The sequence below is a fragment of the Mangifera indica genome, chromosome 20 (genome assembly GCF_011075055.1).
Source record: "Mangifera indica cultivar Alphonso chromosome 20, CATAS_Mindica_2.1, whole genome shotgun sequence".
NCBI classification, from domain to species: domain Eukaryota; kingdom Viridiplantae; phylum Streptophyta; class Magnoliopsida; order Sapindales; family Anacardiaceae; genus Mangifera; species Mangifera indica.
Window position 1 is genome coordinate 6,377,654 of NC_058156.1, and position 27,805 is coordinate 6,405,458.

A 27,805-nucleotide genomic window follows, 5' to 3' on the forward strand; every position below is an offset into this window, starting at 1 on the left:
AATGAAATTATAAACATAAAAAATTATTATTTACGAATTCAAATAATTTTTGAAAGAAAGTTGATGAGAGAAATAAGATTAAGAATATAATGAAAGAATTTAGATTGAGAGAAATTAAAATTGATAAAAAGTTGGATTGGTTTATACGAAGAAAAATTAAAAAAAAAAAAGAGTTAAAAGGCTTCTGCTTTTGTGGCTTCTGCCACAAAGGCAAAAAGCGTTGGTTGTTGCTTTGGCAAAAGAGCTTTTGCAATCTGATTTTTTTTTAATTTTTAATTTTTAAATAGTAATAGACCAGATCGGACCAGTCCATAGGTTTAATATTAAAACCTATGGGTCAGCCTAAAAGGCTCATGGGCTAGGCCCGACATGTTACAATACCGGATCAGATCTTACTAGATTGAGCTTTAAATTCGTATCATGACATGACCTAATTGACATGTGTACTTGCACCTAACCTATCTTTGCCTAAAAACCTTGATGATGTTGAACTCAACTACAATTACAATATCATTCCTCTCCTTACAATTGCACTTTGTTATGACATGATATTCATCCAGCTTAGCTTGTCTCCAAATAAACAAACAAACCTCTACTCTGAAGCTTATGGGATTCTAAGTTACTGGATGAATGAGATTCATGCAGTGATTTTTTTAAAATTATTTATCCAAGACCTTGTGTCGTAATCTATTATAGTAGTGATATATTGTGTCACCATACGTTTGCTTATTTCAATTTTCGATTTGAGGAAAACAAAGGGCAACTACCGTTTGCACATAAACACGGTCCTCATTGCAATCAAATTGATCAAAATCATACCATTCTTAATTTTGTATTTTGAAATCAATATTTTTTAACATAATAAGGAAAACAAGGAATCCAATTCAGAAGTAATAGATTTGGCTTGACAAAAAGATTAGGTAACAATAAAATGCTGGTTTTATGTAAAGTAGAAAAGACTCAATGAATTGCGAGGAACAATGTAGTCCATGTACACACTTTTATAGAAGAATCAGAGGGAGACTACGTCCCACTAGAAGGAAAAATCTGCATCTCTTTCAGAACCTATCTATGCTGATGTTCCCTGATGGAGCCTCTCGAGTGCCGAGACTCCCTCTTCACAGCTTGTGATGGTTGAGGCGATGCCTCGTATCTTGAAGGTTTCCTCTTGAAATGTCTGTCATCATCACTCGACTCGTAGTCCACACCCCCAACACAATTAGGCAGCTTGGCAGAGAATGACTTGTAATCTTCATGATATCCGTTTGATGACGGTTTGGCTTCTTTTGTTGCTGCTGCTGCTACTGAAGAAGAGGAAGAACTCTTTCGTGTCTTTGTCTTGGTAGCTTCCCCTTCACGGAAACTAATGCGAGAAAAGGAACTCAATTTGTGTTTTTTCTCAGCCATGGATTTGAAGACTATTTCTGAGGAATGCTTTGAAGAGGACTTTGATTGGTAAGGCTGATGATGATGGTGTCTTTCACGTTCACAGTGGTAATCATAATCATAGTCACAATGGTGCTCGGACTTTCTCTTGGATGGGCATGGAAGAGGTAGAGGTGCTTCTGGAGAGAACCTTCGGGGCCTCTGGTAGTGGTAGTTGTGATCCGCGCTTGAAGATTGAGGATTTGATTTCTGCAACCAAAAGCATATGAAAAGTTCAATCAACAAAATAGTTCAATCGTATTGTGCTAAAGTCTATGCGCAACCATCTAAGCCCACAAGCTAATAAGACCTTGTTTGGGCACATTTGGATGATATAAGTACACGTCTTCTTGTCCAAATTTTTATAAAATAGGATATGTTGTGATTGCCAACAATAAACGGACAGGTTAGTCCCTTATTTTTAACACAACTCGAACTAGGCTTGGAGCCATATTGGGGGCTGGTGCAGAACCCACAGATCAGTTTGGTATAACTCATTAAAAAATAATAAAAAAATTAAAAAATATATATAATTTTATGGGGGTCTGACCCATTAAGAGTTTGCAAAGGCATAATTCAAAGGACTTTAACTGTGCCATGGGCCTTGTTATGTTGCACAGCCAGCCTGCCTGCTAGGCCCATCAACCCAGACTTTAGGTATGATCGGCTGTGCCAGGGCCAGCACGTCCTATGCCATGTCTTGTGGAAGCAATCAGCCCAAACTCCTATTCATTGGCCCAAAGTGTGTCAGAAGGTGCAGCAGCTTTCTCACTCAAAGCCAGAGTGTAAGAACCCCCCGACCGACTTGCCGTTGCATTCAGACAATTACCATCCAAGTCAGATGGCACATCTGTACAATTACAACCATTGTACATGAAACATACCCTCTAAAATGGAGCAATAACAACGTTCAATTTAGATGTTACATCCTTTTTTTTTTTTTACTTTTATATATCTTTTTGTTGTTGAAATATTATAGCTTTTAGGGATCGGAAAGTAGCTAAGAAATTCCATGTTGCATCCCTGCCCCACAAACTCTCCATATCCCGTAATTGAAGAATTATCTTCAAAGTGAGAGTAGAATTAAAAAGTAAAGTAACTAATAAATTGAGAACCCATCCAAAAGATCCAATTGTTTTCTTGCCACAGTGATGTTATCTAGCTAGCCAACTAGTTTCTCGAAACCATGGGAGGCACCAACTGTAGTACATAGAAGGAGAAGAAAGGTAGACTTGGAAAATATAAAGACATACAGAATTTGGTTTCATTAAAGAAACATGGGCACTGCTGCTCACTTCCCTAGCATAGTCTCGATCTCTAGATAACTCCCTGCACCAAAGTGAATTTATTAAACAACATAACTAAATCATCAATCGGCAATACCAATAGTTGCAGTAGCACAGTAGCAAGGAACCAAATGTCATATTAGTTAACATTTAATATTAATGACATAGGTCATACTATACAATAAATATGATACATATATAGCAAGAAAAAACACAAAAAGTTGTCCGCCAGTTGCACATATTCCCTATAAATTTGAGGTGGTGAAAAGGAGAGGGAGACAAATCCCTGTTTTACCCATTTATCTACACAGAAAATTGCTCACGCTTCAATCCAACATTTCAATCAACCATCTAATGAAGGTTAATAAAGAATATGTTAATGCTAGATTTGAAAGTATTTAACAGTGATATACTCATGAGCAATAGGGTAAAAGTTGACATAACATATATAACTTGGAATCTTGAACCCCCCAATAAAATGTAGCTAATACAATAAAAAGTATGAACTGCAACATGAAATACAATGGTGTAAAAAGTTTGCACCATAGATAAATTTATCAAATAATATTACCTTTCACTTTGTCTCTCATTTTCACGCTTCCTCCTTAAATCAGCTTTTCGTGCCTCAAATTCCTCTCTGCTCATTACAGGGTGTGGAACATTCATGCCCATTCCAAAATTTGCTCGATCCCTGCAAATTTTAGGAGAACAAGTGCTTAATATGGGTATAAAACACTATACATCTAGTGCATTCACATACAACATCTATCGATATTCAGCACAATAAAGCATCCAAATTCAGCGAACATCCCATCCATAACAAAAGGCCACAACTTGCTAACACACTCATAACAGTTCACATAGGGCATACCTCTGAGGAGGAACAACCGGTAATGTATAACCTTGCATAAAAGGGTCCTGGGGCATGACACCTCCGAACGGCTTGTCTAAGGGGCCCATACCATAACCCATATAGGGCATGCCACCACCAAACAGAGCTTCATATCCTTCAATTCCAGGTTGAAAGCCAGTCCAGTAAGGATTATAAGCTGAGGGGCCACGAGGCATCATATAACTCTCAGCTGCAAGATCTTGACGGGTGTTCCACTGCAAGTCTGCAAGGCATCCACAATTTTTTTAAATCAAGCAAAAACACTTCATAAAACACAAAAGTCTCTCTACATTTGATCAAAGATGTCCATACTTATTAATTACTAAAGCAATCAGAAAAAGAAACAATTCAGAGAAGTTACAAAAAACATCAAACATATCCCAAAGAAGAGAAGAAGCAGACCATTTGGAGGCATGCCATTACCAGGCATACGAACCACCTTCTTTTTCTTTTTCTTTCCTGAAAAAGAAATAATCAAAGCTAGTTAGACAATTATCATGCCTCAGTTCAACAATCAGACTATACAATGTTCCTATCCCACTAAAAACTTTTTTTCCACAAGCTCTTCAAGAAGTTAGCAGAACAATGAAGATAAAGGTTTGCATGAATAACTTGTATAAAAAGAAAAATAAGAAGAAGGTGATTTAGCCCACCCAACATTGGTGCATCACCAAAAAATATATCAGAAGAACAAATCTAACCTGCCTCCCCAGAAGCGATCTTCTGCTGAACTTCCTCCTCCACCAGTGGGGCACTCCCCTGTGATGCTGGCGTGGCTTCAGACACATCAGGTGCTTTGGCTACTGCCCTCAGCTTTTCCATAACCTGCTGTGGAGCAATAACATCTTTTCCCTCGTCCGTTGTCTCCTGCATGAGAATTTCTTCTTCGATAGGCAATGGCTTTTGCTCTCCTTTTGAAGCAGCAGACATATTAGGAGATGGAACCTTAGGCTGCAATCTAGCAGATTCCATATCTATAAGAAGACAAAAAAGAGATTAGTCATTTCTGTTAAACCAGAAACAGATGGTGAAGATAGAAGGTCCATATCTACAAGAAGACAACAATGATATTAGTCATTTTCATAAACAAATGGTGAAAATATAAGGCATGCATCTTAATACAGACCTTGAACTCGAAAAGTACTTCCAGCATTTTCAGCACTACTGTTACCAGACTCCAAAATACGATTTATCGTGTCCCTAAGTGTCTTGTTTGGCAGAAGATCATCTGCGAGAATATTTGTGGCCCCACATACACACATTGGCTTTGAAATAATGTGGTCCCTAATGCCTGAATTATGTTGTACAGATGTGAGCTTCAAATTAAGTAGGGCATATATAATAATGCAGGGGACACATGGAGCAACTGAGAGAAACATGTCTCTAAATACGACAAAGAAAATTCATCATGCTTAAGGAAGAAAATCATAAAATAGAAGCTTATGACCAGGGACTTACATCTATCACAAAAACTCTTGAAACAACATTTGCTTGTTAACACAGCATCTTTCATCACTTCCTTGCATAATGGACAGTGGAGTTCTGGGGGAAGATCACCAACAGGACGTGTGGAAGGTAAGCCCTCTATTTCTTTCTCAAAAGCAGCCCTGTATTTATAACAATGGGTTGCAATGTATCAATATGCACACAACTGAGTTCTCTCGAATGGACAAACAAAAATTAATACATAAATGTGGCAAAAACCTACTCATTTGGCTTCAAAACAGCAACTGCACCAGTTGGCAAGGCATATGAACCATCTGGAGTAGCAATTAGCATCGATTTTGGAATACCAGTAGGTTGTTTAAATCTTTTGACATCATACTTTGGGTCACCATTAGTAGGGCAATGCTGAATAAAATGTCCTGAATAAGAAATTTCAATACATTGAGACACAAGGTATTTAAGTTCTTTATATGCAAGGGACAACATACACGTAGTGTGGCATAAGCTTTTTTCGAATATATAAATAGTTTTGAACAAGTTTGCAATAATATTAAAATCAAAATTCCAACAAGACTTTTAAAGCATTCAAAAAGATTGACTAATTTTTTTACTGACACTGATTACCCCAAAAAGGAAAAAAAATTGAGAATGCCTTATTTGTAACAATCAACCCTTTGGATATCATAATTTTAAAAAAATATAACAATTTATATGCTTGAAAAAGGATTCAAGATTGCCTAGAAAATCACACAGAGCCTATCAAGGCACAGGAAAAAAGTCTCTTATTTCTTTTCCATGCCAATGAATTTCAATGTAGGCTTTACTTTTAACATAATCTGTCTACCTATTTTGAAGATGTTTAGTTCAAACAAGAAATTAAATCCTTAGATTTCAAATTAAAACATGAGGTGCAAGCACCACTCAGTACAGTAGACACAAATCCATGCCGCACCTTAAAGATGTAGGTCAATATAGATTACTCAAAGTTAATGCATTAATGGGTAGCATACCTGGAACCTTACACCTATGACATACATAGCCCTGTGGAGGTGTTTTATGCTCCAAACCTGACAGAAATCAGAAGTTTGACCCAGAATCAGTTTTACATAGACAAATAAGTAGTCTACTTACAACAACACAAAATAGGCAAGATGTAAACATCAAATATGCCAATATTAACATAACAGGCCGATAGACACAAAAAGATGCTGAAATAGAGACACATGACCAGAGAGAGACAGAGGAGCAGAAGGTGTGTAGCAATTCAGTTAAAACTAACATTTCCTAATTAAAATGTAAAATTAAATATAATAAAAAAATGTGGTAAAAGACAATTAATCACCAAAACTACGTCCACCCATCCTTCCTCCCATACCCCTTCCAAAGCCTCTACCAGGGCCAAAACCATCAGAACCTTGCCTGCAAATCCAATCCAAAAAGTTGGCATAAAATGTAATGCAAATCATCAAAAAAGACAACTCTTAATCTGCATTGGATTTCATTTTTGCAGTCAAAAAATCAATCATCAAAATAAAAAATGAGGCAGATAAAAAAACAAAATGGGGATCTCACCGCTGCCAGTCTAAGGCAGGAGTATCAATTAAAGCCTTGATCTTGCTGTCTTCATCAGCTTTATTTGCTGGTGGAGCATCTGGAAGTGGAACACTTGACTGCACAGATGGTGCTTCAGGAATTGCATACAAATCATTCCCAAACTTGTCCCATTCAGTGTCCTCATTCTGTGTTCATGTAAGACAATACAACAAAAATGAAAAGGAGATCAAGTCATCAGCTTATAATAAACTGATATAATCTAAAGGGAAAACCATAGGAAAAAAGCTTACATATATCATGACAGAAGAATCAGCAGCCCGAAAGCTACTCTTTTGTGATTGAGTGTCCTCAACCACAAGTTCCACCTTAGGCCTGCATAATTTAAATTCAGTAAACTCAGCAGGCCCCCAGAATTTGTCTTGCCAGCAAATAGACAATACAAACAACATCAAATACACATTTACTTAATCAAACACAAAATAACAATGCCTAAATCATCAGGATCAGGGCCCATAGATCCTACAACAACCAAAATATTAACAACTTATAGGATTGAGAAAATACTCTGGCTCGGTAACAATAGGTATGCGAGGCCATCCAGGAACCCGACGAATTAACACAGAAGTATTTTTTGGAATTAACATTGCCTCATCAAGATATTCTGAAATTGCAAAACAGAGAGAAAGGAGTCCATAAAACAACAAAGAAATTGACCCATGAATTAAACATAATTTCATCACAACAAACAGTTCCCCTTTAACTCTCAGTCAGGAAAATGTCAGCCTAACTATATAAAACCCAATAACAAATTATCTCTTAACCACTCAGGAAAAATGGTACTGTCAGCCATTACATTAGATTTAGTTTTCATCTTTATCCGGTAAACCCAAGTGCTTCTGTGTGCCAGAATTTCTTTTGATATTGTCAACGCTTGTAGCCCACTTACAAATTTATTATAAACCACTACCTATTTCTGATTAAGTTTTATTACAAACCACATCAAATTTCAGATCCAGTGAGACATGAACACTAATTAAAGGGAAAAAGCTAAAAGCCACATAACTCTTTTTCTGGCACATGGTCAGAAACAGCAAAGCTATCATCATTGATTTGGGCAAATCTCAAACCCAGAAAGCTAAACTTATCCCACGGTTTGAAACCAATATTTCTTCAGAATCAAGATTTAATATCAATTATTAAAATGTATTAACAGAAAGCAAAAACCAACCTTCGTTAGTTTGGGCATTAGTGACCAAGAGGTCGAAGTCGGTACCCCTGCCTAAATGCTTTGATTCAATAATTTTTTCTTTCAAAGTACCGACTGAGATAAATGGACCATCCATTGCGATAGAATCATAATCCTTTGCACTCTTAAACTTGTAATAAACAGCCATTCTTTTTTTCTGATTTGATAAAATATTGGAATAGAATATATTGGAAAAAAATAAAAGTAAATACTAATAGAACAATATAATCAAAGGCCTTAAAATTAGAAGGGCCTGATATTCAACTGAAGTCAAAACTCGAACAAACAAAAAATATATGACAAAGTACAAAAGCAAAACTCTCTCTTTTGATAATCTTTTCTGATTTTCTTCAAAATAACAAATGAAAGATCGAACCAATCAATTCGCGCAACCGATCCCGCTGAGTCTTCTTCACGCGTTGCTCAAGAAAAATGACTACTTTCTTCAATACGATACTGAAGCCTTCTAAATCTCAGGTTATCCGAGGTAACCTCTTTCTCGCGTACAGGAAACGATAAATTCGCAGTCGATTTTATCGATTTAATGAAATGATGGCAGATTGAACAGAAAGATGTCGGAACCCCAAAATACTCGATTTCAATTAAAAGAATCGCCACCGACCAAAATCTTCAAAAACTGATTAATTAGCGATCGAAGAAGTAATATCCACGATCAATATAATGACTTTTTCAGCAAAACGCAAAACTTTGATACAACCACAAAGTTGTGTTGAACTGTCTTCGAGGTTTGAAGCCGCGAAATCAAGAAGAGATAAGGGCAAAAATCAAAATCGAAGACTGTTGAAATAGCAAAACTAGAGTTAGGGTTTCAGAATAAAAGCAAGGTAGATTGCTCTAGTTTCTTGATTTTATACAAAACTGAATTTTGTGATCGCGATGAATTTATAGGAGATGGTAGTAATTTCCTTCTGCGTGTTTGCACGTGTCAGCACGCTTCTATGAGCGCGTTGTTTTAGGATTGACGCATTCTTTTAGTATAACGCTGGAGTGGGCCCACAGTTCTCTAGGCCCAACTCCATGTGTGACAGCCGACACGAGAATTGATTCTATGAGTAAATTTGGGTTTGACTAAGGCTGTGTTTGGAATGCGGTTTTGGATAGGAACCGGAGAGGCATTTTTCCTTTGGTTAGTTTGGCTCCAATGTTGTCTTTTTTTTTTTTAAAAAAAAATTAAGCATTGAATTAAAAGAAAACGGAGAGGGCACGACCTTAACAAAAGCAGCCCAAACAACCACAGTGGTTAAACTTTTTTAGAGGCCTGATAAACATTTGAATCATTCAGTCGAAGAAATGATATTATCTGTAATGTTACAGAAATGTGGCAAATGCATTGTTTCATTAACAAGAAACGCACCATTTCATTAGAAGTTGTACAGTATCATTCAGCGGAATGGTTTTATGCATTTTGTATTGCATTTGAATTTCATTTGAATTTCATGAAACCCAATTGAATAGGAAATTGTAATAGTTGTTTGAAAAATCTCAAACGGCAAATAAAATTTAAACCAATTAAAATTTTGAAACCAAATAAAATTTTTAAACAAATATCTGATAAAATCAATCACACAAACAATTTCAACAATATAGTCAAGCATATACAATCCTCATCAATTTATCAAAAATGCACTAACACAGATAGAAAGCATAAAGTAAAAAATGTAAGGAGTAGAAATGTTCAAGATTTATAATGGTTCAGAGTTTTCTCTTCTAAGTCTCATGCGTCCACTTTTTTAAGCAATTTGCTTAAAGCTTCATTCGTAAAAAATCCTCTTTTTATAATAATTCTTCAAGATTTTATCCGTACATACTAATTAATTTGAGATTGCATCCAATAAAATAGTTTATTTAGGATGTTGCATTAGTGAGTTTAAGCACAAAAATTTTATTATAAATTTCTCTACAAAGGTTGATACAAAGAATGAGCTCAAGTTTCTCTCAAGAATGTGAGTTATAAGTTTGTAAATGAAATTTAGAAAAGAAGAAAAGTGTTAGATTTTACATGTATGATCTCTAATCAATTCCAACTTAAATAAACTTCAATTTATAGTGTTTGATGTCATTGGATGGATTATGTATTTATTAAGCTTTGAAAGAGATGTTTTCTTCTTGAAAATACACGATACACAAACGTGTTCCAAAGGTACACAAGAGTGCATCACTTAAATTTCTTCTTTTTAGACTTCTCAATATATGTCCAAATAGACGTTCCTTTAAGATGCATGGTTTTTCTTCCTTCATATATAAAATTGTTCCAAGATGATAGAACTGTGATGAGGAATTGAACAAAGAAATGAACAAGAATGTGAACGTATGCATTTTTCCTATGCACGAGTGTGCATCTTTTTTGCACGTGTTCCCAAAGATACATAGGGGTGTGTTGTTAGACTAACAAGTGTGTATTACGCTTTAGCAAAACACTTATAAAGTGTTTGAGAATTATACCTACGTTGATAACTCTTTCTAATTTCATGTGGCTAGAGAAAGCATACTATCCAACCCTCATGAGGTGATGCTTTGGTATCCACATAGAGCACAAACATAAATAGAAAAAATTTAAGCAAAAGGCTATTGGGACTTTTGACTGGAATTACTATTCATAATAAAAGGAGAGAGAATACAGAACTAGAGGTTAGGGTTTTTTTGTTTCTGCTTGTATATCTATTTTACATGAAAAACATGCCTTATATATGTGTGTGTGTGTGTGTGTCCAAGCATCCGAATATGGCTAGAATTCTAAGCACATACGATACCCTCAACACACATGCATGACTGACATGTAAAATGCATAGTTGGCATTTCTAAGGCCATTTGCATAATTGACACATATATGTGTATCAGTCAACATGACCAAGGCTTACACGGCTAGCATGCATGTGTGCCGATAGACATGCCTAAGGCTTGCATAGTTGGCACATATATATGTGTTGATTGACATGTTTTAGTTACAGAGTACCAACCAATATCATGCACTTGCATGGCTAGCACCATCACACCAATTGTATAGCTAGCACTTGGTTAAGACATGGTCAAACGGAATCTTCTCAACCCATTAGGCAAACCCGATCCGTTCATGGTCTCTTTCTCTCGACCTTGAAAGTAGGATTGTCAACAAACAATCCACTCTTTTAAGTTTGATTTAACTCCTTTATACGTGACTCATAAGCTCTCTATCAAGTTGGTAGTGTCTAGATTCAGGGTGAATCCAGAAAAAGACCAAAATTTGGCTTTTAGCAAAGCATCATGACCACTTGGATGACAGAGAGTTAGCAAACATCTCTTAAACTTTTACAATATCACAATTACGTGTAATTCAATTATTTTATTAACCAATATCTCTTGAGGCTAAGACATAGAAATGTGTCTATCTTAGAAATTTCTAGATATGAACTAATACACATTAATGACTAACACAGATTAGACTATAACTTTATCCTATAATGCCCATAGATTTAAGCAATCATAGATGTCATTTAGTATTCTCATGTGAGATATTTTCTCTTGTGCTTAAAAATGACGAATCCTTTATCCACAACCATAGCCTCCATGTATCTCACAATATGGTAAATTACTGTCTTTATAGTTACCCTAATTATGGTAGCACGTTAGATAGTGTCAAACCAAATCAATCCTTACACATGACAGTCTGACGACTTTAAGTCAAATGATCACATGTACTTGCGATGTTTAGAGGATTTATTTTATAGACACTTGAACAAACATCTATATAGATATCTTCTTGTCAAGTCAATTTGATAAACACATTTACAACATACACCTATGTATTGTACCAAATTGTCTACAACAGCTTTGACACGTGAGAACTGTCACCACTTTTAATTGCTCAACACTATAATAATCCTATCATCATTTCACATGTCCTTATTCATTGCAATGTTGAAATTACAAACATTTCTAGAATGACCACTTAATACATACATAGGATTCTCACGATCAATTGTCAGATCACCTTGTCATAGTTCCACCATTCTAAAGGCATATTATTTGTACAATAATATAAATGAACAACATATAAATTGAATAACAATAAATCTTTTTATTAATGATTAATATAAAATTATATCCACAAATACCAAATTCGATTTGCTCTAAGGCACCTACCCTACCAATTATGTATCTTGTGAGCTTCATAAGTGATGCTTTCTTCTTGACAATGCAAGATATATGAGCATGCATCACTCTAATTTATTCTTTTTAGTTCATGGTTAACCTCGATTATTGTTCAAAACGGTCAAATTTTTTTCTCGATATAAGTTCAAAAGGATGTTCCTTTAATATGCACGATCGTTGTTCCTTCATATATGAAATTCTTCCAGGATTCCAAAACCATGAATGAGGAATCGAACGGAGAAACAAACGAGAATGCAAACATGTGAATTTTTGCCTACACAGGAGCATGCACCTTTTTCTTGTTTGAATTCCTCATGAAGCACATTGAGATTAAATGAAGAAAACTCATTGTGCACGTGTTCCCAAAGATACATGAGCATGTGTTGTTAGACCTAGGGGCGTGTATCATGTTTCAACATTTTGATTGCATTGACTTCGCCCAAATTTGTACATGGAGAATACACAAGCACATTTTCCTTATGTTTGGCTTGAACACTAGCGTGGATGTTTTGTTTTTGCATTTTTAAATTATGTCCATTTAGTAATGTTTCCAAGACATTCATTGGACATTATTAAACATTCTAACTTATGTTTTTAACATCCTCAAAACACCAAGAGATCCAATATTGCTGACTTGGCAAAATTATTTATATAAAAAGACTTAAGAAAATTCATATAACAAACCCCTAAAGCGTAGTTTTAGTGGTGAAAGATAAGTTTCTTGTATAAGAGAGTATGAGTTCAAATCTTTTTTAATAATATTTAAAAATCAAACTTTAGACTTACCTAGTTCAGTGTTTTTTGTATCAATAATTGGATTTAAGGTTTTATCTACTCAGTGTGATTGATTGGACTCCTAATAGGCAATTTGACTTAGATAGTGTTCTTTGTTACTAGGAAAAAAAAAAGATTAGTGTAACAATTTAGAAGACATGAAAAAATAGTATTCATTTTCTTCTTTATTAGTTTCTATGTATTTGAATTTTCTCTTTTTATAATTCTTTTCTCCATTCATTGTTGCTCTAAATTTGTATTGGAATCCATTCACTATTAGTGAGAAAATTGCTTTTGAATTTGGATGGAAAAACTTTAACCAACTTTAAAATATTATATTTTCTAGTTCCTTCAAGTGCATGTTATTTTTTAAATTATTGAGTGATATATTAAAATTTTAAAAATTTTAAAACACCTTCAAAATTTTTTTGAATTTTCAAAAACCCCCACTAAAAGTTTCTTTAACACTTCTGTCATTTAAAGAAAAAATATAGATCACCTCCAAATTTTTGAAGAAAAGTTTAAAAAAAAGTATGCAAGAAAAAAAATAAGAAATAAAAGAGAAGAAAAAGCAATGCTATGTGTAGCAAGGTTTTAAGAACTAAAGAGGCCCATAAATCATTTTGAGGTCTGGTTTTGATTAAATTGATCAGATCATTTTGACTAATCAGTCTAATCATATTTTCAATTTTATATAAAACCTTAAAAAATCCATAATATATAATATTAGAGAATGTTTATTTTAGTTAACAAATTTACAAATCCAAAATATACAACTTCTATATTGTTGATTAGAGATGATAACAATCTTCTAAAAATTAATTAATTACATTAATTTCTCTTTTCACTACAACCTTTAAACAAAAAATAGGAGGAGTTCTGGATTCATCGATAGATCAATTTGTTTAATTATCTTAATTAATACTGTTTAACAACAACTAATTAACAAGTAGCGGTTGAATTGACAAAGGGATAATAGCAATGAGTAGGTTCAGCACCCAGTGAATTTGGACGCTTATTAGATGCTCCATCAGCAACGCTGCCAATCCTTTCACAAAGGGCACGTGGTGAGTGTCGCAACCGGCAATTACATGTAAAAGGGTTGTGCTAGTCTCAAAGCTTTGAGATTTGAAAGCCCTTTCTACAGGGTGAGCCAAAGTTGAAGAAGAAACAATGCGCGAGAAGACAGTTCATTGTCGGCAACACGCGCGAGAAGAACAGACAAAAGTCGTCGATAGTTGGCTGGGTGCTTTCACTGCTGCAGCAACGACGATAATGCAAAAGAAAGGGTTGGAGAAGAAAGGATCGGGCCAAGCTGAACCGGATTGGACCATGAATCGGTAACGAACCATTAGTCCAGCCACAGTTCAAATCGAAAACATGCATAAAATGGATTTTTCAACTATAGAACCCGTTTGAGTTGCTGATTCACGGTCCGATTTTTTAAAACATGATATGTATATGTTTTTAGTATATAATTTAAATAAATATATGATATATTATTATATAATTAAATATTATTTTATTTTTAATTTAAAATTATTTAATCATATAATAATATATAATATATACATATAAATTATACACTATATATATATATAATTTTATGAAAAAAATAAATAAATAAAAAATAAAAAAATCAATGCAGAATAACTTTTATGTCTTCTCCCGATGAGATTCATTAACAAAAATTAAATAACGGGTAAAAATCAAGTTTTTTAAAGGCCAAACGACTATTTCCCACCCAAGGTTTGATGTTTTTTCAAGTTTTCACTCTTTATCTATAGAAACACCAAACACCTACCTATGGCCGGTTAGATTTAACAAAATTCTAACGGTGGTAAGGGTAAAATCGTCATTTTTGTTATAATATTAAAAATAAACTAAAATAGAATATAATTTTGCCCCCCTAAACTTTAAAAACTAAAATTTTCTCCCAGCCTAAGTTTTAAAAAATGGCAGTTTCACTCTAGGGTTTGATTTTGAAATCTCCGGCGACCGTCTTCATTGCCGACGACCGTCTTCCCAGACGAAGACGACGGCTTCGTCTTCGTCTGGGGAGACGGAGAACTTCGTCTTCCCCGACGACGTTCTTCATCTCTCAAGACGAAGCCGACGCCAATCGAGCCTCCAAATAAGAGGAAAACATTCACCGGAAGGAGAGCTTGCTTCGAGAGGGAGAGGCTGTCGACAATAGAGCCGGAACGGTCGCTGGAGATTTCAAAATCAAACCCTAGGGTGAAACTGCCATTTTTTAAAACTTAGGCTGAAGGAAAATTTTAGTTTTTAAAGTTTAAGAGGGCAAAAAGAGATAAAATTTTCAGGAGTTAAGGTTTTGTTAAATCTAACCGGTCATGGGTAGATATTTAGTGTTTCTATAGTTAAAGGAGAGACTTTTGAGAAAACATCAAACCTTGGGTGGGAAATACTCGTTTGGCCTTTTTTAAAACTTAAAAAGAAATAATTTTCTTGCCATTTCAGCAAACTTGGGAAACAGTTTTTTTGCACAAAAGAAAAGATTAACTCTCATCTAATAACAACCATACATATAATTAGCCACAGGTGCCCCTGGCGGGAACACACGATAAGATCGTGCCTCTCATAAATGTTACGGACTTCGATCGAATTATAAAATGTCAACAGAAGATTAAATTTTTTTTGGAAACAAAAATATTTGAATTCATTTATTTCTATAAAACTCATTATATAAAAATTAATTTAAACAAAGAAGAACATTTTATCTTATGGGATTCTGAAAGTTTAAACTAATTTCATACATCAGTCAAGATTAATGAAGATACAATCACAACATAGGCAAGAAAAAAGAAAATGGCTATCTGAACAAAGAACTTTGGATTTTCCCTCATGTTTGGTGATGTAACCGCCCTGCAAACCACAACACCGATCAATTAGTTAAACCTCAATTATCAAGAAAATCAATATTTAATAACTAAATGGATAAAAAAGAGGTGAAAATCTAGTTCAAACGAGTATTTTCTCAGGTATCAAGAGGAAATTACCTAGCAATGCGCTGAGAAAGTCTCTGAAAAGGCAAACTCTGAATGAAGACAATGCCAGGTCCTGTAAGAACAGCCGTCACCAAATTGTCACCCTGCAATTTCAACATCGTTATGAACACAACTTTCTAGAAAACAAGCCAAAGATGCACAAAAGATGGTTGTTGAACTCCCAAAAAAGTGTGGATCTAGCACCATGATGTTTTAGAGATTGTCTTTAAGTTTTGCTGAAATGCCTCAAGGACAAGACCATCTAAATAGTAGAAAAGGGAGTCCTTTCAGAAACAGCCACAAATGTACAAGGTGCTCAAATTAGATGGCGTTCTATGTCATATTTAACTGTGAATATCTTCCATGCCACTATGCCAACAATTTTATAGAAATGAGAGTTCAATCCACAAAGAACCGAAAATTTTTGACAAGAATATCATAGATACAAAGTAAGTGCACAGAAAGAGTAGAAAACATTAGTAATTGCAGTAACTTACTCCAAATACCACCCTTCGCATGGGTCCATTGTATTTGATTTGGACATTGACAGAGGTAGTGAGTGCGACAATGCAAGACACATCAACAGATAGTACCTCACCCACTTCAAGATTTTTCTGCACAACTAGCAAAAAGGCGATAATGTTCAGCTGATTAGTCTAAATGGCACAAAATGCATAAAATATATTTTATCAGCACAAAAATGTTGTGAAGCTAAACAAGAAGCATAATGTGCTAGTCAGTTAACTATAAGAGCTGAAAGCACTTAGGATAATAAAACGAAATAAGTGGCAAGTTGTAAAGTGCTCAGAGTTTTCCACAAGCCTGGAGGCACAACAACACTAAGGAATGGCTACACTAAGCCAAGATTCAAAAAGTACCTGGCAAACTAAAAGCTAGTGAACATTTAGTCTCAATTATATTATCACAGAATTTAGAGCAGACCAAACTCTTGAGGGGCCTTAACAAGAGCTTTTCTAGAGGCATACAAGTAAGTCAAAATATGCATACCAGATCCACCAGCAAGAATAAATGCAAGGCCCTGGCCAGTTAGCTTCTGTCTCAGAAATCCCTATAGTCACATTGCAGTATTAATTAATTTTGATTATTTCAAAAAGTTGGGAGAAGAAAACAAAAAGGCAGTAAAATGAGAAAAATATAAGGTTCTAGGAGAGGTGTGCAGCCAAAAGTGCCCTTTGCGCACACACACACAAAGAAGAGAGGATGAGGAGGAGAGAAATCTAACACTCAGTATCATCATACCTCTACACCAGCAACAACATTGTGTGGCCTTTGATCAACAGTACTATTGACTTTGACATCATTGACAGAGCACAAAAATGCATCTGGCTACAAAACAATTAAACAAAGACACATAGAAGTGTTGCTTAACAAATATGGAAAGAAAGGGCAATTATGCCAAAAAAAAAAAATAGATTAAACAGCAACAGGAAACTACATCTATCCAAACTTGATCACTGCAACAGCAGGAACACTAAACGTTTAATTAGAAGGACAAATAACTTAAGTGAAAAAAGCCAGCCGTACCTGGCATAAAAGCTCTCCCCCAAACATTGCTAAATCAATCTGTAAATAAATGGGAACCAATCACAAATCATTAGCTGTAGTTGATCATATCCAAAATAGCTCTGGATCATCAACTACTGGTAATTATATATACAGGAAATGCAATTGTTACAGAAATTTGGCATGATTTAAAGTACAAACCGGGAGAATCCTAGCTAGAGAGGGTGCAGCTATTCCAACAAATCCATCACTTGTACCAGAATTGCGGAAAACTACACTAGTAATGCTCTTGCCAAAAAGCCACTGCCACATGCCCACTTCATTTTCAGGGATGTAAACATTTTCCATTTCAATGGACCCAGACATGAAGCACATGGAACCTACAATTTAATCATATATAAGGTAAAACATGATTATATAACCAAAAACTGTAATATAATTTCATATTCAGAAACTTAAACCAAATATATCATGGAGATGCAACAGAGCAAAGATTAACTATATTTAAAGCCAATGGTGCAGTTACTGTAACTTACAATTTTAAGTATACAAGAAACATATTCATGGTCATTTATACACAGCAATGTAAGGTTTAGAGTTGCAGAGTTGGCATAAAAATAGCTGCTTTTAACTCCTCCCTTAAAGTCCTTAGATTGATGGAATAAATTTGTTTCAACAATTTAAGTTAAACTTTTGATTTACAGTAGGATGAATCTGTAGCTGAAAATGTCCCAGACATGACAAACTACTCTGTTTGATTCCAACAATTTATCAAGTAATGACCATGCATTTAATTTGGAACTCATGATAAGATCATCCCCTTCAGATACAACAAAATCAACACCCCATGCAAAGAAGCCCCTAAGCATGGAACCATTCAAGTGGCTAGATTGAGGAAGAAGCGCACAATTTTCCAAACTAATTTGAGGTAGTATTTGGATTACAAAGAGATAAAGTATATAATGACAAGTAAAAATGTAACTTATACTGCATTTACCTATTGATACGAAGAGTACAACTGGGGAGTATGCACAATCAGTGAAAGACTGATAACATAAGTCACAAAAAGGAGACCTGGAGATACCATCACTCCAATTGTTTCAAAAGGCTGGGGAATTGGTCAAGGTAAGCAAAATCACTATTCCAAAAGGCTTTTAAGTGTGTGTGATCAGACAAACAAATATTGCAACATTTGGATAGAGATGACATGTGACTTTTGATTGCATCACAAAAGAACTAAACTATCTAATCCAAAATTTATAGTTAAGGTCTTGTCAATACTCAAAAAGAGTAAATTGATGTAGTAATGCTCCATGCTATAACAAAACTAAAAGAGAACTGCATGAACACAGATTAGGAAACCTACTACCAGCCAACTTACCAGGCCTTGCAATAAACGTCTGTTGTGGCTTCAACATTATCTGACAATGCAGAAAACAATAATAAGAAACACAAATAAGGTACAGATGAGAGCACATGGAGTAAAAGCTACAACAAATGTATGTTTGGTATGCCGTCAAAAGTACCTGAACAACCTGAGCTTCACCACCTAAAATCTGGAAAGGTATTACTGCATCTTGTGGACTCTGCGGTAAAATATCCATAACATTATTCGTAGAAAAAATTTTCTTGCTTTAGTATAAAAGCATAAGCATAATTTTATTCTACTTGGTTTGCGCCTATTTTATTCCTTCATATACATTTTTAAGGAAACTTTGATAGTTTGGTCTTATCATTTAGATCTCCAGTTGTTACACATATAACATTTCAACATCCTATACAAGCCTTATCTCCCCAACAAACTGATTACCCAAAAATTACACACGCTGCAAAAGAATACAATCAACGAATTGGATAAATGGAGTCACCTCAACCCTAACTAGCGAATTAAAGGACATGATCTTTAAAGTGTACATAAAACTGAACACAAAACAGTCGAAACCGTCGACTCTAACCAATTTGAGGACAAAACTTCATACAAACAATCAACGCTGTTGTTAGTCGAGAATACAAGCTTAGCAAAAAAAAAAAAAAAAAGGTCGAGAATATAAAATATTCCCAGCAGCCAAACAAAAGTTAGTGAAAATCTTCTAAGTGATAGATAAATTCAAGAGAGATACCTGGTAAACATAAGGTTGAAAAGGCGTTGAGAAAAAAGGCGCGGCCATAACAAGAGATGCGGAAGATTGAAGCTTTGAAACAAACTAACAAAGAAGAAACCGAAAAGTCTAACTTCTCAGATCATTCACTTCAGCATTAAGATCTTGTTAGGTTGATCCAATCAAAACGATGGATTTTCGAGCAGTTTTCACTAAAAATTACAGGATTCTGATTCTATTCTAACTTAGTGGTTTTGCAGTTCTCATCGTCAATGTAAATAAAAACAAAATTTTAAGTGAATAAGAATTTCTTGCCAGTGAATTTCACCGAACTGGCATTTTTTAGAATGGTCTTCTAGTCAATTGGGTTTCTGGCTTTTTGGACTAAATTTTTTTTGCTAATTTTACACGTGGAAATTTTTTATGATGTGGCGTCTTATAATTGGATGAACTGTCAAGTCTTGACGTGTTGTCTCTTGCCAGCCTACATTTTTCTCGCGGTCACCGTGTGAACTGCCACAGCATTTCACTCAGTTTTGTTGACACGGACCTTTACGTGGGCCAGACCGTTTTCTAAGTCCATGTTGTTCAAGATTGGTGATTCTCCTTTAAGGCCAACAATTTCGAAACTACATTTAAGAAGATACCAAGTTTAATGTTTAGTTCAAAAAGGGCAAAATTGTTCATATAAATATTTTTATCTATAAGTCGAAATTTTGATATATTTATCATGCAAACAATTAAGTTTACTGTGGATTAGACCTAGATGATGTCAGTTTATTGAGATAACGGTATAAAACAATAGTACGAATCTAATAATAAAATAAAATTACGTATATAAATAAATTATACAAATTTATCTGTACAAATTAGAATAATAATTTATGATTAAGTGATAAGATTATTTATTTTGTCTTTTACATCTGGTTACATGAATAAGTTACTTATTAATGGTAATCAACAAATTTATGTTTTAGTAGTTATGAAAAAGTTGTACAAAATTATAATCTCATTGACAATCGTTTACAAACTTATATAAAAAATTGTTAATGTTATTCACCTTCTCAAACAAATTCATAGATATGATTTCTAAGGGTGACTAGTGAATAGGTATAGCTTCAAACTGTAATCTGCAATAGAATCCTAAATTGGAACAGAGTTTCTACTAAAAGTCAAACAATAAACAAAGACCAAATTGTCTATAATTTCCATAATCTATTAGATATTAAATAATTGTTTCTTATTGTTAAAAAATTACTCTTGTCAATTTCAACAATCACAAGTAAAATGGACTTACTCCTTTACCGCATCAAGATCACGATGACACCAATCAAGCCATCAACTGTTGCACTACCTAATACAATCATAAATGTAACGAATGTTTTAAAAATCGATTCAAACTAACTAATCCAACCAATCAGACCATGACCCACTAAGCAAAGTGAAAATGGTTCGTAGAAAATTAGTTTTAACAGTTGGACCAAACTAAATCACGGTCCAACCACTTGAACCATCTGATTCATAGTTTGACTTCAGTCAAATCTAATTGTTGACATCAACATATTGACGTCAACAATATTTTACAAGGAAAATATAAACTTTTCATATAAAATTATTTTAAATATATATATATATACACACACATTATTAGATGATTGGACCAGATTGTGTCTCTCATCAAGTTAACATTCGGTCTAACTTTATAAACATTGCATGTACCTCTAACTTTCACCATTATAAATTCTTATCAATGGAAAAGGGGAAAAAATTAAGACACACACAATGTTAACTTACATTTTTTTAATATTACAATTTTGTAAACCCTTATTAATTTAGATAGTTTAAATATTACAATCTTACAATCCCTCGTTAATATCAATATTGTGAATGTAAACTCTTGGACTTTTCAACTGAACAATGTTAAAAATTGACTCTCCACTTTATCTACTATGTCGTGTCATATTACTATATTAAGTTTCACCCAAATTTAATGTACTTCTTATTAGTGTAAACTTTCACACCAACAATTTGACACTAAAAGGAAGGCTCACAATAAGCTCTCTTATTTTTCAACTGGTGGAGCATTAGAAATTCTAAAGAGAAAACCTATGTTCGAGTTTTTATTATACTCGTGAAACCCTTTAATTAATTACTTAAAAAAAAATAATAGCTTTTTCTCAAGCATAGTTGAGCCCAAGTTGAGGACAAAGAAGCTTTTAGAGACTTTATGAACTTGATAGATGGATCCAATTATGTTTAAACACATAAAGGAGGGAAATTTGATGAGCCCAAGAAAATGATCAACACGTTAATGCATAACATGCACCTTATATGCAGATGATAGGTGGAGGATTGAGATGTTGCCGACACTTCTAGATCAACGATCAAGATGTTGTCGACACTCTTTCACTTGGATTAATAATTTTAGTTTTGTTAGATATGTGGAAGACTTTGACCCCGGTGTCAATTATAATTTTTTTTTTTTGTTTAGCGTTGACTGATTCGTTTAGGATAAGCCAATACAATTATTTTACTATTTACCATAACTATTAGGTCAGACGAACTTAAAACATGTAAAAGTCTGAACTTTTACTCTCCTCTATATAAAGGGAGAGAATGTAACTTATTCTATAAGAGTTTAAAATTTAAGGAAATTCTCCAACTTGTTCTTCTCTTAAGGATTCTCTTTACTTGTTTCGAGAAGTAATTACAAAGTATACTTAAATCTCTTCCACTTATATTATGTTCTTGTATTTAATAATATAATTGTCAATCTTTCATGATATATATACATGATATAAATGAATGAGAAATGAAAATTAAATCCTTGATTTTAATTGCTAATGCATTTTAATAGCTTATAAGTGATTAGCTTATGTATAACTAAAGTGGTATTAAGTATTATTTTATCCATGCTCTCATAGTATGCTCTAAAGGTGCTCTCCTCATGTGATATACCCCATGCAATCTAATTTTTATGATGACTAGGTGAAAACTTTTGAAAAACCATTACAAGTCATTTTATCCTCATCTTCTAGTTCAAAACTTTGTATCCACCAACTTTCCTTAGGCTTCAAGGAAAATATAATGTGATCAGTTTCAGGTCGCAGTTTCTTAGGTCTAAATCAATTTATGAGTTTAGAGACTTCTGGCCTTCCTAGGATTTGAATTATATGTCCTCCAAGAATAACATGATCATTATCTTGGACATATTATGTAATCACACTTTGTCCTCCATCTACATCAGTATTCATGATAGGCTAATCAACCTGTTTCCATAACTCCTGTGGAAAATAATACTTTCTTGTTATACATTTTGTTACTCATGTATTTACTAGAAGATCCAATGTATATGGTTCATATTTTGGAAAATACAGTTTTGCAGTGATACAAGTATCTATCGTTCATTGTACCAAAATATAACAATGAATTTTGCGATTCATTGTCATTCACGTAGATGAAGTTTCATCTTCGTATACTGGTATTTATATAGATTTTAATATATATATATATATATATATATATATATATATATATATTATTTTAGAAAACTATAATTCAATTAATTTTATTTAATATTTTATATATTCATATATTATTTAACAAAATTAATTAAATTATAGTTTTTTGAACTGTAGTAGTCAAATCGTGTATTAAAAACTTAATTTTTCATATCGTATGCTATGACTTTTAAAAAATAAAATCATAAAATATTAATAAAATCATAAAAAAATATATTTGATAGATCATTATTTTGAAAAATATCACAAGCATCCTTAGCATTTTAAAATTTTCATGTGCACCCTTATTGCACTATCATTTTCTATAAAAATGTGTATTTATCTAAGAACACTTTCCACCCTAGTTTGTATAAGTAACACCTTTTTTAACCAAAATCAAACTTTATTAATGAAAAACCTTAGTAAGTGAAGTTATCATTTTATCCGTACTATTTTATTTTTCATAATTATGATATGACCCCAAATTAACAAAATTGGAAAAGAAACTCTTTTGATATCTAAATTACATAGGAACTCACTTATTTTCCTTTCGTTTCACCTTCAACCCTTTCTTCTTTTCTTCCTAGTTTTATGTTGAAAATAATGATAGATGATAGTAATAACTGTATTAGTAGAAGTATAGATAAAAATGTCAATGATGCATAATAGTATATTTGGGAGGGAAGTGTTATTATTGAAGATATTAAAGGTGTTAATCAATTTTTTGAAGGCTTTTTGGAAATTTAAAAAAATACAAAGGTTTTTCATGATTTTTAAAATTTCAATATTTCCTTTGGTAGTCTAAAAAATGATAATTACACCCCTACAAAACCAAATAGAAAGCAACAAATTAGGGGTGCAAATGTCATATTGCAAGCTGCTAGGGTTATAATAGAATTTTTCAAATAGATAGGGTGAATATAATAATTGTAACAGGTTTTTAAATTTGAAAAAAGCTTGGGGTGCTTTTGAAAAATATTAAAATTTGAGTATACCCTTTGTTAGTTTCAAAAGTAATAGTTACACCTCCAAAAAAACTTAAATGATCACCGGGCTTCCAAGTTCCAAGGAAGGAAAATATGGTGTGTAAATTGAAGAAAAGCTTATATGGGTTAAAAGAGGCTCATAGGCAATGGTACAAAAAGTTTGATGGGTTCATGCGTGACAATGGCTTTAATAGATACAAGATGGATCACTATTGTTTCTTCAAGAAATTTGATGATTGTTATATCATATTGTTGTTATATATTAATAATATTCTAGTTGCAAGATCTCTAGTATGAAGGAGATCAACAAGTTAAAGCAACAGTTGGCTGAAAAATTTGAGATTAAAGACTTGAGGCCAGCTAAGCAAATACTTGGGATGAGAATGCTTAGAGATAGATCAAAGGGACCTTTGAGGCTATCTAAAAAAAAGTACATTGAAAAGTTGTTGAGTAAGTTTAGTATTCAAGATGCCAAGAACAGATTTACTCCTATGGGAAGCCACTTTCATCTCTCCAAAGAGCAGTCACCAAACATAGATAAGGAGAGAAAATAAATTACCAATGTACCATATGTTTCAACAGTCGAAAGCTTGATGTATGCTATAGTGTGTACAAAGTAAGACAACTCATGTATTGGGAGTTGTCAGCAGGTATATGTCAAATCCAGGAAGGGAGCATTAGGGAGTTGAAAGGCACATCAAGTGAGGCACTTTGTTTTAAGAAGAATGATGTTACTTTACAAGGCTTCTCAAATGCATATTTGGATGGAGACTTAGAAAATCGAAAGAGTACAACAAGTTATGTCTTCATTTTGGGTGGTACTATTGTTAACTGGATGTTTAGACTTTAGAAAAGTGTTGCTCTCTCAACTACAGAAGTAGAACATATGGCTATTTCATAAGCTAATAAATAAATAATTTGGTTGAAAATTTTTTGAAAAAGTTGGGTCAGACACAAGACAACAATGCACTTTTCAGTGACAGTCAAAGCGTCATTTATCTTACTTAAAATCTAGCATTCCATGTAAAATCAAAGCATATTCAACTAAGGTATCACAACATTCTTGGGTTGATAAACGATGGAGTATTGTCATTGGAAAAGATTTTTGGTAGACATGATGACCAAAGTTGTCACTGTTGATAAACTGAGGGTGTGCATCACCCCAATTGGCCTCAAGGTTAGCGACGAAGAGGTGCCATACTAGATGACCATTGTTTTGATGGGCAACAAAGGTACAAGGTTTCATTAGTGGACTTTCTGAAAATTAGCCTTTAAAGGAGATTGTTAAGAATGGAGTTTGATGTTTTTATTTTTGAAAATTTGAATTTACTCGTTATTTAGGAAAGTTGAAATATAGAAAACTAGAAATTTGGTAATATATTTTTAAAAGTTAACAACCCTGGTTATACATAGTATACATAGGTATTAATGTGTTTTCTTTTAAATAGAGTGCAAATGTGTGCGATACTCTTAAAAATCTAATTTAATAAAAATCCTAGTGCGGTCATGGACATAAACAAAAGTTAAGCTAAACCACATAAAATCTCTCTTGTTTTGTGTGATCATTTGTAATGTTTTGTTTTGTTTTTTTTTTCTCTTGATTCAGTCCATAATATAGAGAAGGCTGATTTAGCTCAGTTTAGTTAAGTGTCATATAAAAGCGTGATAAGAACAATTGGCCTGTGACGTTCTGCTTTGAAAATGATTAACAGCCTCCACACTCTTTATTAAGGATTGAGAGTCTCGCATTCCTACCATTTCACCACAAAAAAGTCATATTTGGCATATTAAAAGGCCACCTCGTAAACATCTTTAACAACATAAATTTCCTAATTCAATTTAAACAGTTAGACAATACTTAAAGCCGTCATCAAAATTAAGCATGAATAAACAACTTGTTTACTCATTAGGTAATAATTTACACATCCATCGATAAACAACAAAATATTACTTTATCAGATTTTATTTTTAATTTTCAAAAAGTTAGGTCCTCATACTTTCATTTCATTTTCACACGAGAAATTCATATGAATTACATGTAAGTTAGTAATCGAACTTGTCAAATCCATCAAGAGGTTCATCTCAAATATTTAACTTATATCAACTGGAAAATATTACAATTTCTTTATACAAAAGAAGTAAAACGGGGTTGATATTTTCAAAGCTGAGTGTTACCTCATGAGTTTGCAGTGAATGTGAGTGAAATCCCTTGGCCCTTGGCACGTGATGAACATAGAATTGTACGCTTTAATTTATCAGTTCCAGCTCGTTTTGTTTGTTTTTATTATACACCTTTATTTGACACGGCAAATAAGACCAATTGTGAACGAATTGTCAGCTTCTTCCAACTGGCAAATTTGAGGCTCTCCTCTTTCCATTTGTTTCATTTTCATTTTCATAACACAAGAATTAATGAGCCAAAACATTATATTAAAATTTGATATACATAAAACTGACTCCATATACTTTTATTTATTTAAAGAAGAAAACAAATGTTCATACTATATGCTCATCTTGTTTTCAGTGAGCCAAGATTCCTCACCCAGTTCAAGAAACTCATTAACCCACTCCAAACCGTAGGATCCTTCAGTGGAGAAATCGAATAACTCGTTCACATCAAAGTTGACTTCAAAGTTTCCAATTCCTTTACTATCTTCACCTTCCTCTTTAAACTCATTTATGTTGGAGGTGTCTTGAAGGGCAGCTTCTTGCACAATTTCTGGTTGTGGCGGCTTCACCTTATTTATTTTCTTGCTCAAATGAGAATTCCAGTAATTCTTAATTTCGTTGTCCGTTCGTCCTGGAAGTCTCCCAGCAATCAACGCCCATCTGCACAAACATTTCCCAGTTAATATTTTCACAGTTTTATAAACTTATAAAGACAGTTTTAACGTTAATGCACCTGTTGCCAAGTAATTTATGGAGTCGAAGAATCAAGTCTTCTTCTTCGTCCGAAATGTTGCCTCTTTTGATGTTGGGTCGCAAGTAATTCAGCCATCTTAATCTGCAGCTCTTTCCGCATCGATTCAGACCTGAAAAATCACTTTCATCAACACTAGAAATGACGCATTTTGTTTCTTCATAGTTGCAAATTAATCAAAGGTTTATAAATTAAAATGTGACTGAAACCTGATTTGGTAGCAACGGTTTTCCACCTCTTGGCTCCGTGAATTTCAATATACTCAGCTAGTTTTCTGTCTTCCTCGGCTGTCCAAGCGCCTTTGTTCATCACTTTCTTTGCGGATCCGTCATTTTTGGGTGCCATATTTTTAATAGTATGGACGAAAGAGCAGAAAAGATAGTGTGAGAGTTGATTCTAATTGGTTTTTTAATTGAGAGAGAAAGAAAGAGAGGCAACAAGAAAGGGTTTAAAAGATTGAGGGTTAGGTGTTTGTGGTTTAAAGGATTTGGATTGGAATCCATCTATCTACCCTTCTTTGGGGAGAGGCCAAAAAAATACCCAACTCCCCTCAACCCCAACTACCAGTTTATAGTTCAAGTCTCTGTGTTAGAATGTAAAGTAGAATATATTCTTTAGATCCCTTTGACAAATGAATTAATTGCGTGTCGTTCAGTGATTCATGTGATGAATTTGAGACACATACTTACAAACTAGTCACTCCTAAATTAAAAAATTATTTTATATATATTTTATTATTAGTTTAAAATTATCTAATTACATATTAATAAATTGTCATTAATATATTAATTGCCATTTTTAATTTCTCTAGTTTCTTTAAATGATTTGACACTTAACCATATTAAGAATAATACCTCTCTTTGAAATTTTGTGTTTCCTTTGACAATATTCTAATTGATTAATTATTTATTGATTTCTTAAACTATTATGCTTTTTGAACATTAGATTGGGAGGGAGGAGGAAATAAAAAATCTTCCACCTTTTAAATGGGTTTAT

General features: G+C 33.6%; 3 protein-coding genes across 3 annotated transcripts; all 3 read right to left on the bottom strand.

The window, feature by feature from the left end:
• Positions 1 to 916: 916 nt before the first annotated feature.
• Positions 917 to 8,748, bottom strand: LOC123204143 (E3 ubiquitin ligase PQT3-like). Its single transcript, XM_044620719.1, has 15 exons — positions 7,832 to 8,748; positions 7,168 to 7,264; positions 6,894 to 6,975; positions 6,622 to 6,788; positions 6,392 to 6,468; positions 6,060 to 6,116; positions 5,312 to 5,468; positions 5,062 to 5,210; positions 4,730 to 4,894; positions 4,305 to 4,577; positions 4,006 to 4,062; positions 3,583 to 3,826; positions 3,283 to 3,402; positions 2,679 to 2,754; positions 917 to 1,635 (listed from the first exon to the last, which is right to left on the bottom strand). Exons 1-15 carry the CDS (start codon positions 7,995 to 7,997, stop codon positions 1,066 to 1,068), a joined length of 2,457 nt encoding a protein of 818 aa, XP_044476654.1. The 5' UTR covers positions 7,998 to 8,748; the 3' UTR covers positions 917 to 1,065.
• Positions 8,749 to 15,489: 6,741 nt separating this feature from the next.
• Positions 15,490 to 19,732, bottom strand: LOC123203965. Its single transcript, XM_044620462.1, has 10 exons — positions 19,425 to 19,732; positions 18,831 to 18,890; positions 18,686 to 18,725; positions 17,506 to 17,684; positions 17,326 to 17,364; positions 17,041 to 17,127; positions 16,789 to 16,849; positions 16,278 to 16,402; positions 15,793 to 15,884; positions 15,490 to 15,658 (listed from the first exon to the last, which is right to left on the bottom strand). The coding sequence occupies exons 1-10, from the start codon at positions 19,470 to 19,472 to the stop codon at positions 15,544 to 15,546; spliced, it is 846 nt and encodes a 281-aa protein (XP_044476397.1). The 5' UTR covers positions 19,473 to 19,732; the 3' UTR covers positions 15,490 to 15,543.
• Positions 19,733 to 26,332: 6,600 nt separating this feature from the next.
• Positions 26,333 to 27,326, bottom strand: LOC123204237 (transcription factor MYB3-like). Its single transcript, XM_044620835.1, has 3 exons — positions 27,019 to 27,326; positions 26,792 to 26,921; positions 26,333 to 26,718 (listed from the first exon to the last, which is right to left on the bottom strand). The coding sequence occupies exons 1-3, from the start codon at positions 27,152 to 27,154 to the stop codon at positions 26,391 to 26,393; spliced, it is 594 nt and encodes a 197-aa protein (XP_044476770.1). The 5' UTR covers positions 27,155 to 27,326; the 3' UTR covers positions 26,333 to 26,390.
• Positions 27,327 to 27,805: the final 479 nt, after the last annotated feature.

What these genes read in the sequence shown, in the direction of transcription:
- LOC123204143 (XM_044620719.1), bottom strand. Translation starts at nt 7,997, where the DNA reads ATGGCTGTTTATTACAAGTTTAAGAGTGCAAAGGATTATGATTCTATC. An exon ending in CCTATTGTTACCGAGCCAGA is followed by an intron (nt 6,976 to 7,167) that starts GTATTTTCTCAA and finishes TAAATTATGCAG; the next exon opens with GCCTAAGGTGGAACTTGTGG. An exon ending in CCGGTTGTTCCTCCTCAGAG is followed by an intron (nt 3,403 to 3,582) that starts GTATGCCCTATG and finishes TAAAATTTGCAG; the next exon opens with GGATCGAGCAAATTTTGGAA.
- LOC123204237 (XM_044620835.1), bottom strand. Translation starts at nt 27,154, where the DNA reads ATGGCACCCAAAAATGACGGATCCGCAAAGAAAGTGATGAACAAAGGC. An exon ending in AACCGTTGCTACCAAATCAG is followed by an intron (nt 26,922 to 27,018) that starts GTTTCAGTCACA and finishes GTGATTTTTCAG; the next exon opens with GTCTGAATCGATGCGGAAAG. An exon ending in CATAAATTACTTGGCAACAG is followed by an intron (nt 26,719 to 26,791) that starts GTGCATTAACGT and finishes ATGTTTGTGCAG; the next exon opens with ATGGGCGTTGATTGCTGGGA.
- LOC123203965 (XM_044620462.1), bottom strand. Translation starts at nt 19,472, where the DNA reads ATGGCCGCGCCTTTTTTCTCAACGCCTTTTCAACCTTATGTTTACCAG. An exon ending in TTCAACCTTATGTTTACCAG is followed by an intron (nt 18,891 to 19,424) that starts GTATCTCTCTTG and finishes ATTTTACCGCAG; the next exon opens with AGTCCACAAGATGCAGTAAT. An exon ending in TGCGAAGGGTGGTATTTGGA is followed by an intron (nt 15,885 to 16,277) that starts GTAAGTTACTGC and finishes TTGAAATTGCAG; the next exon opens with GGTGACAATTTGGTGACGGC.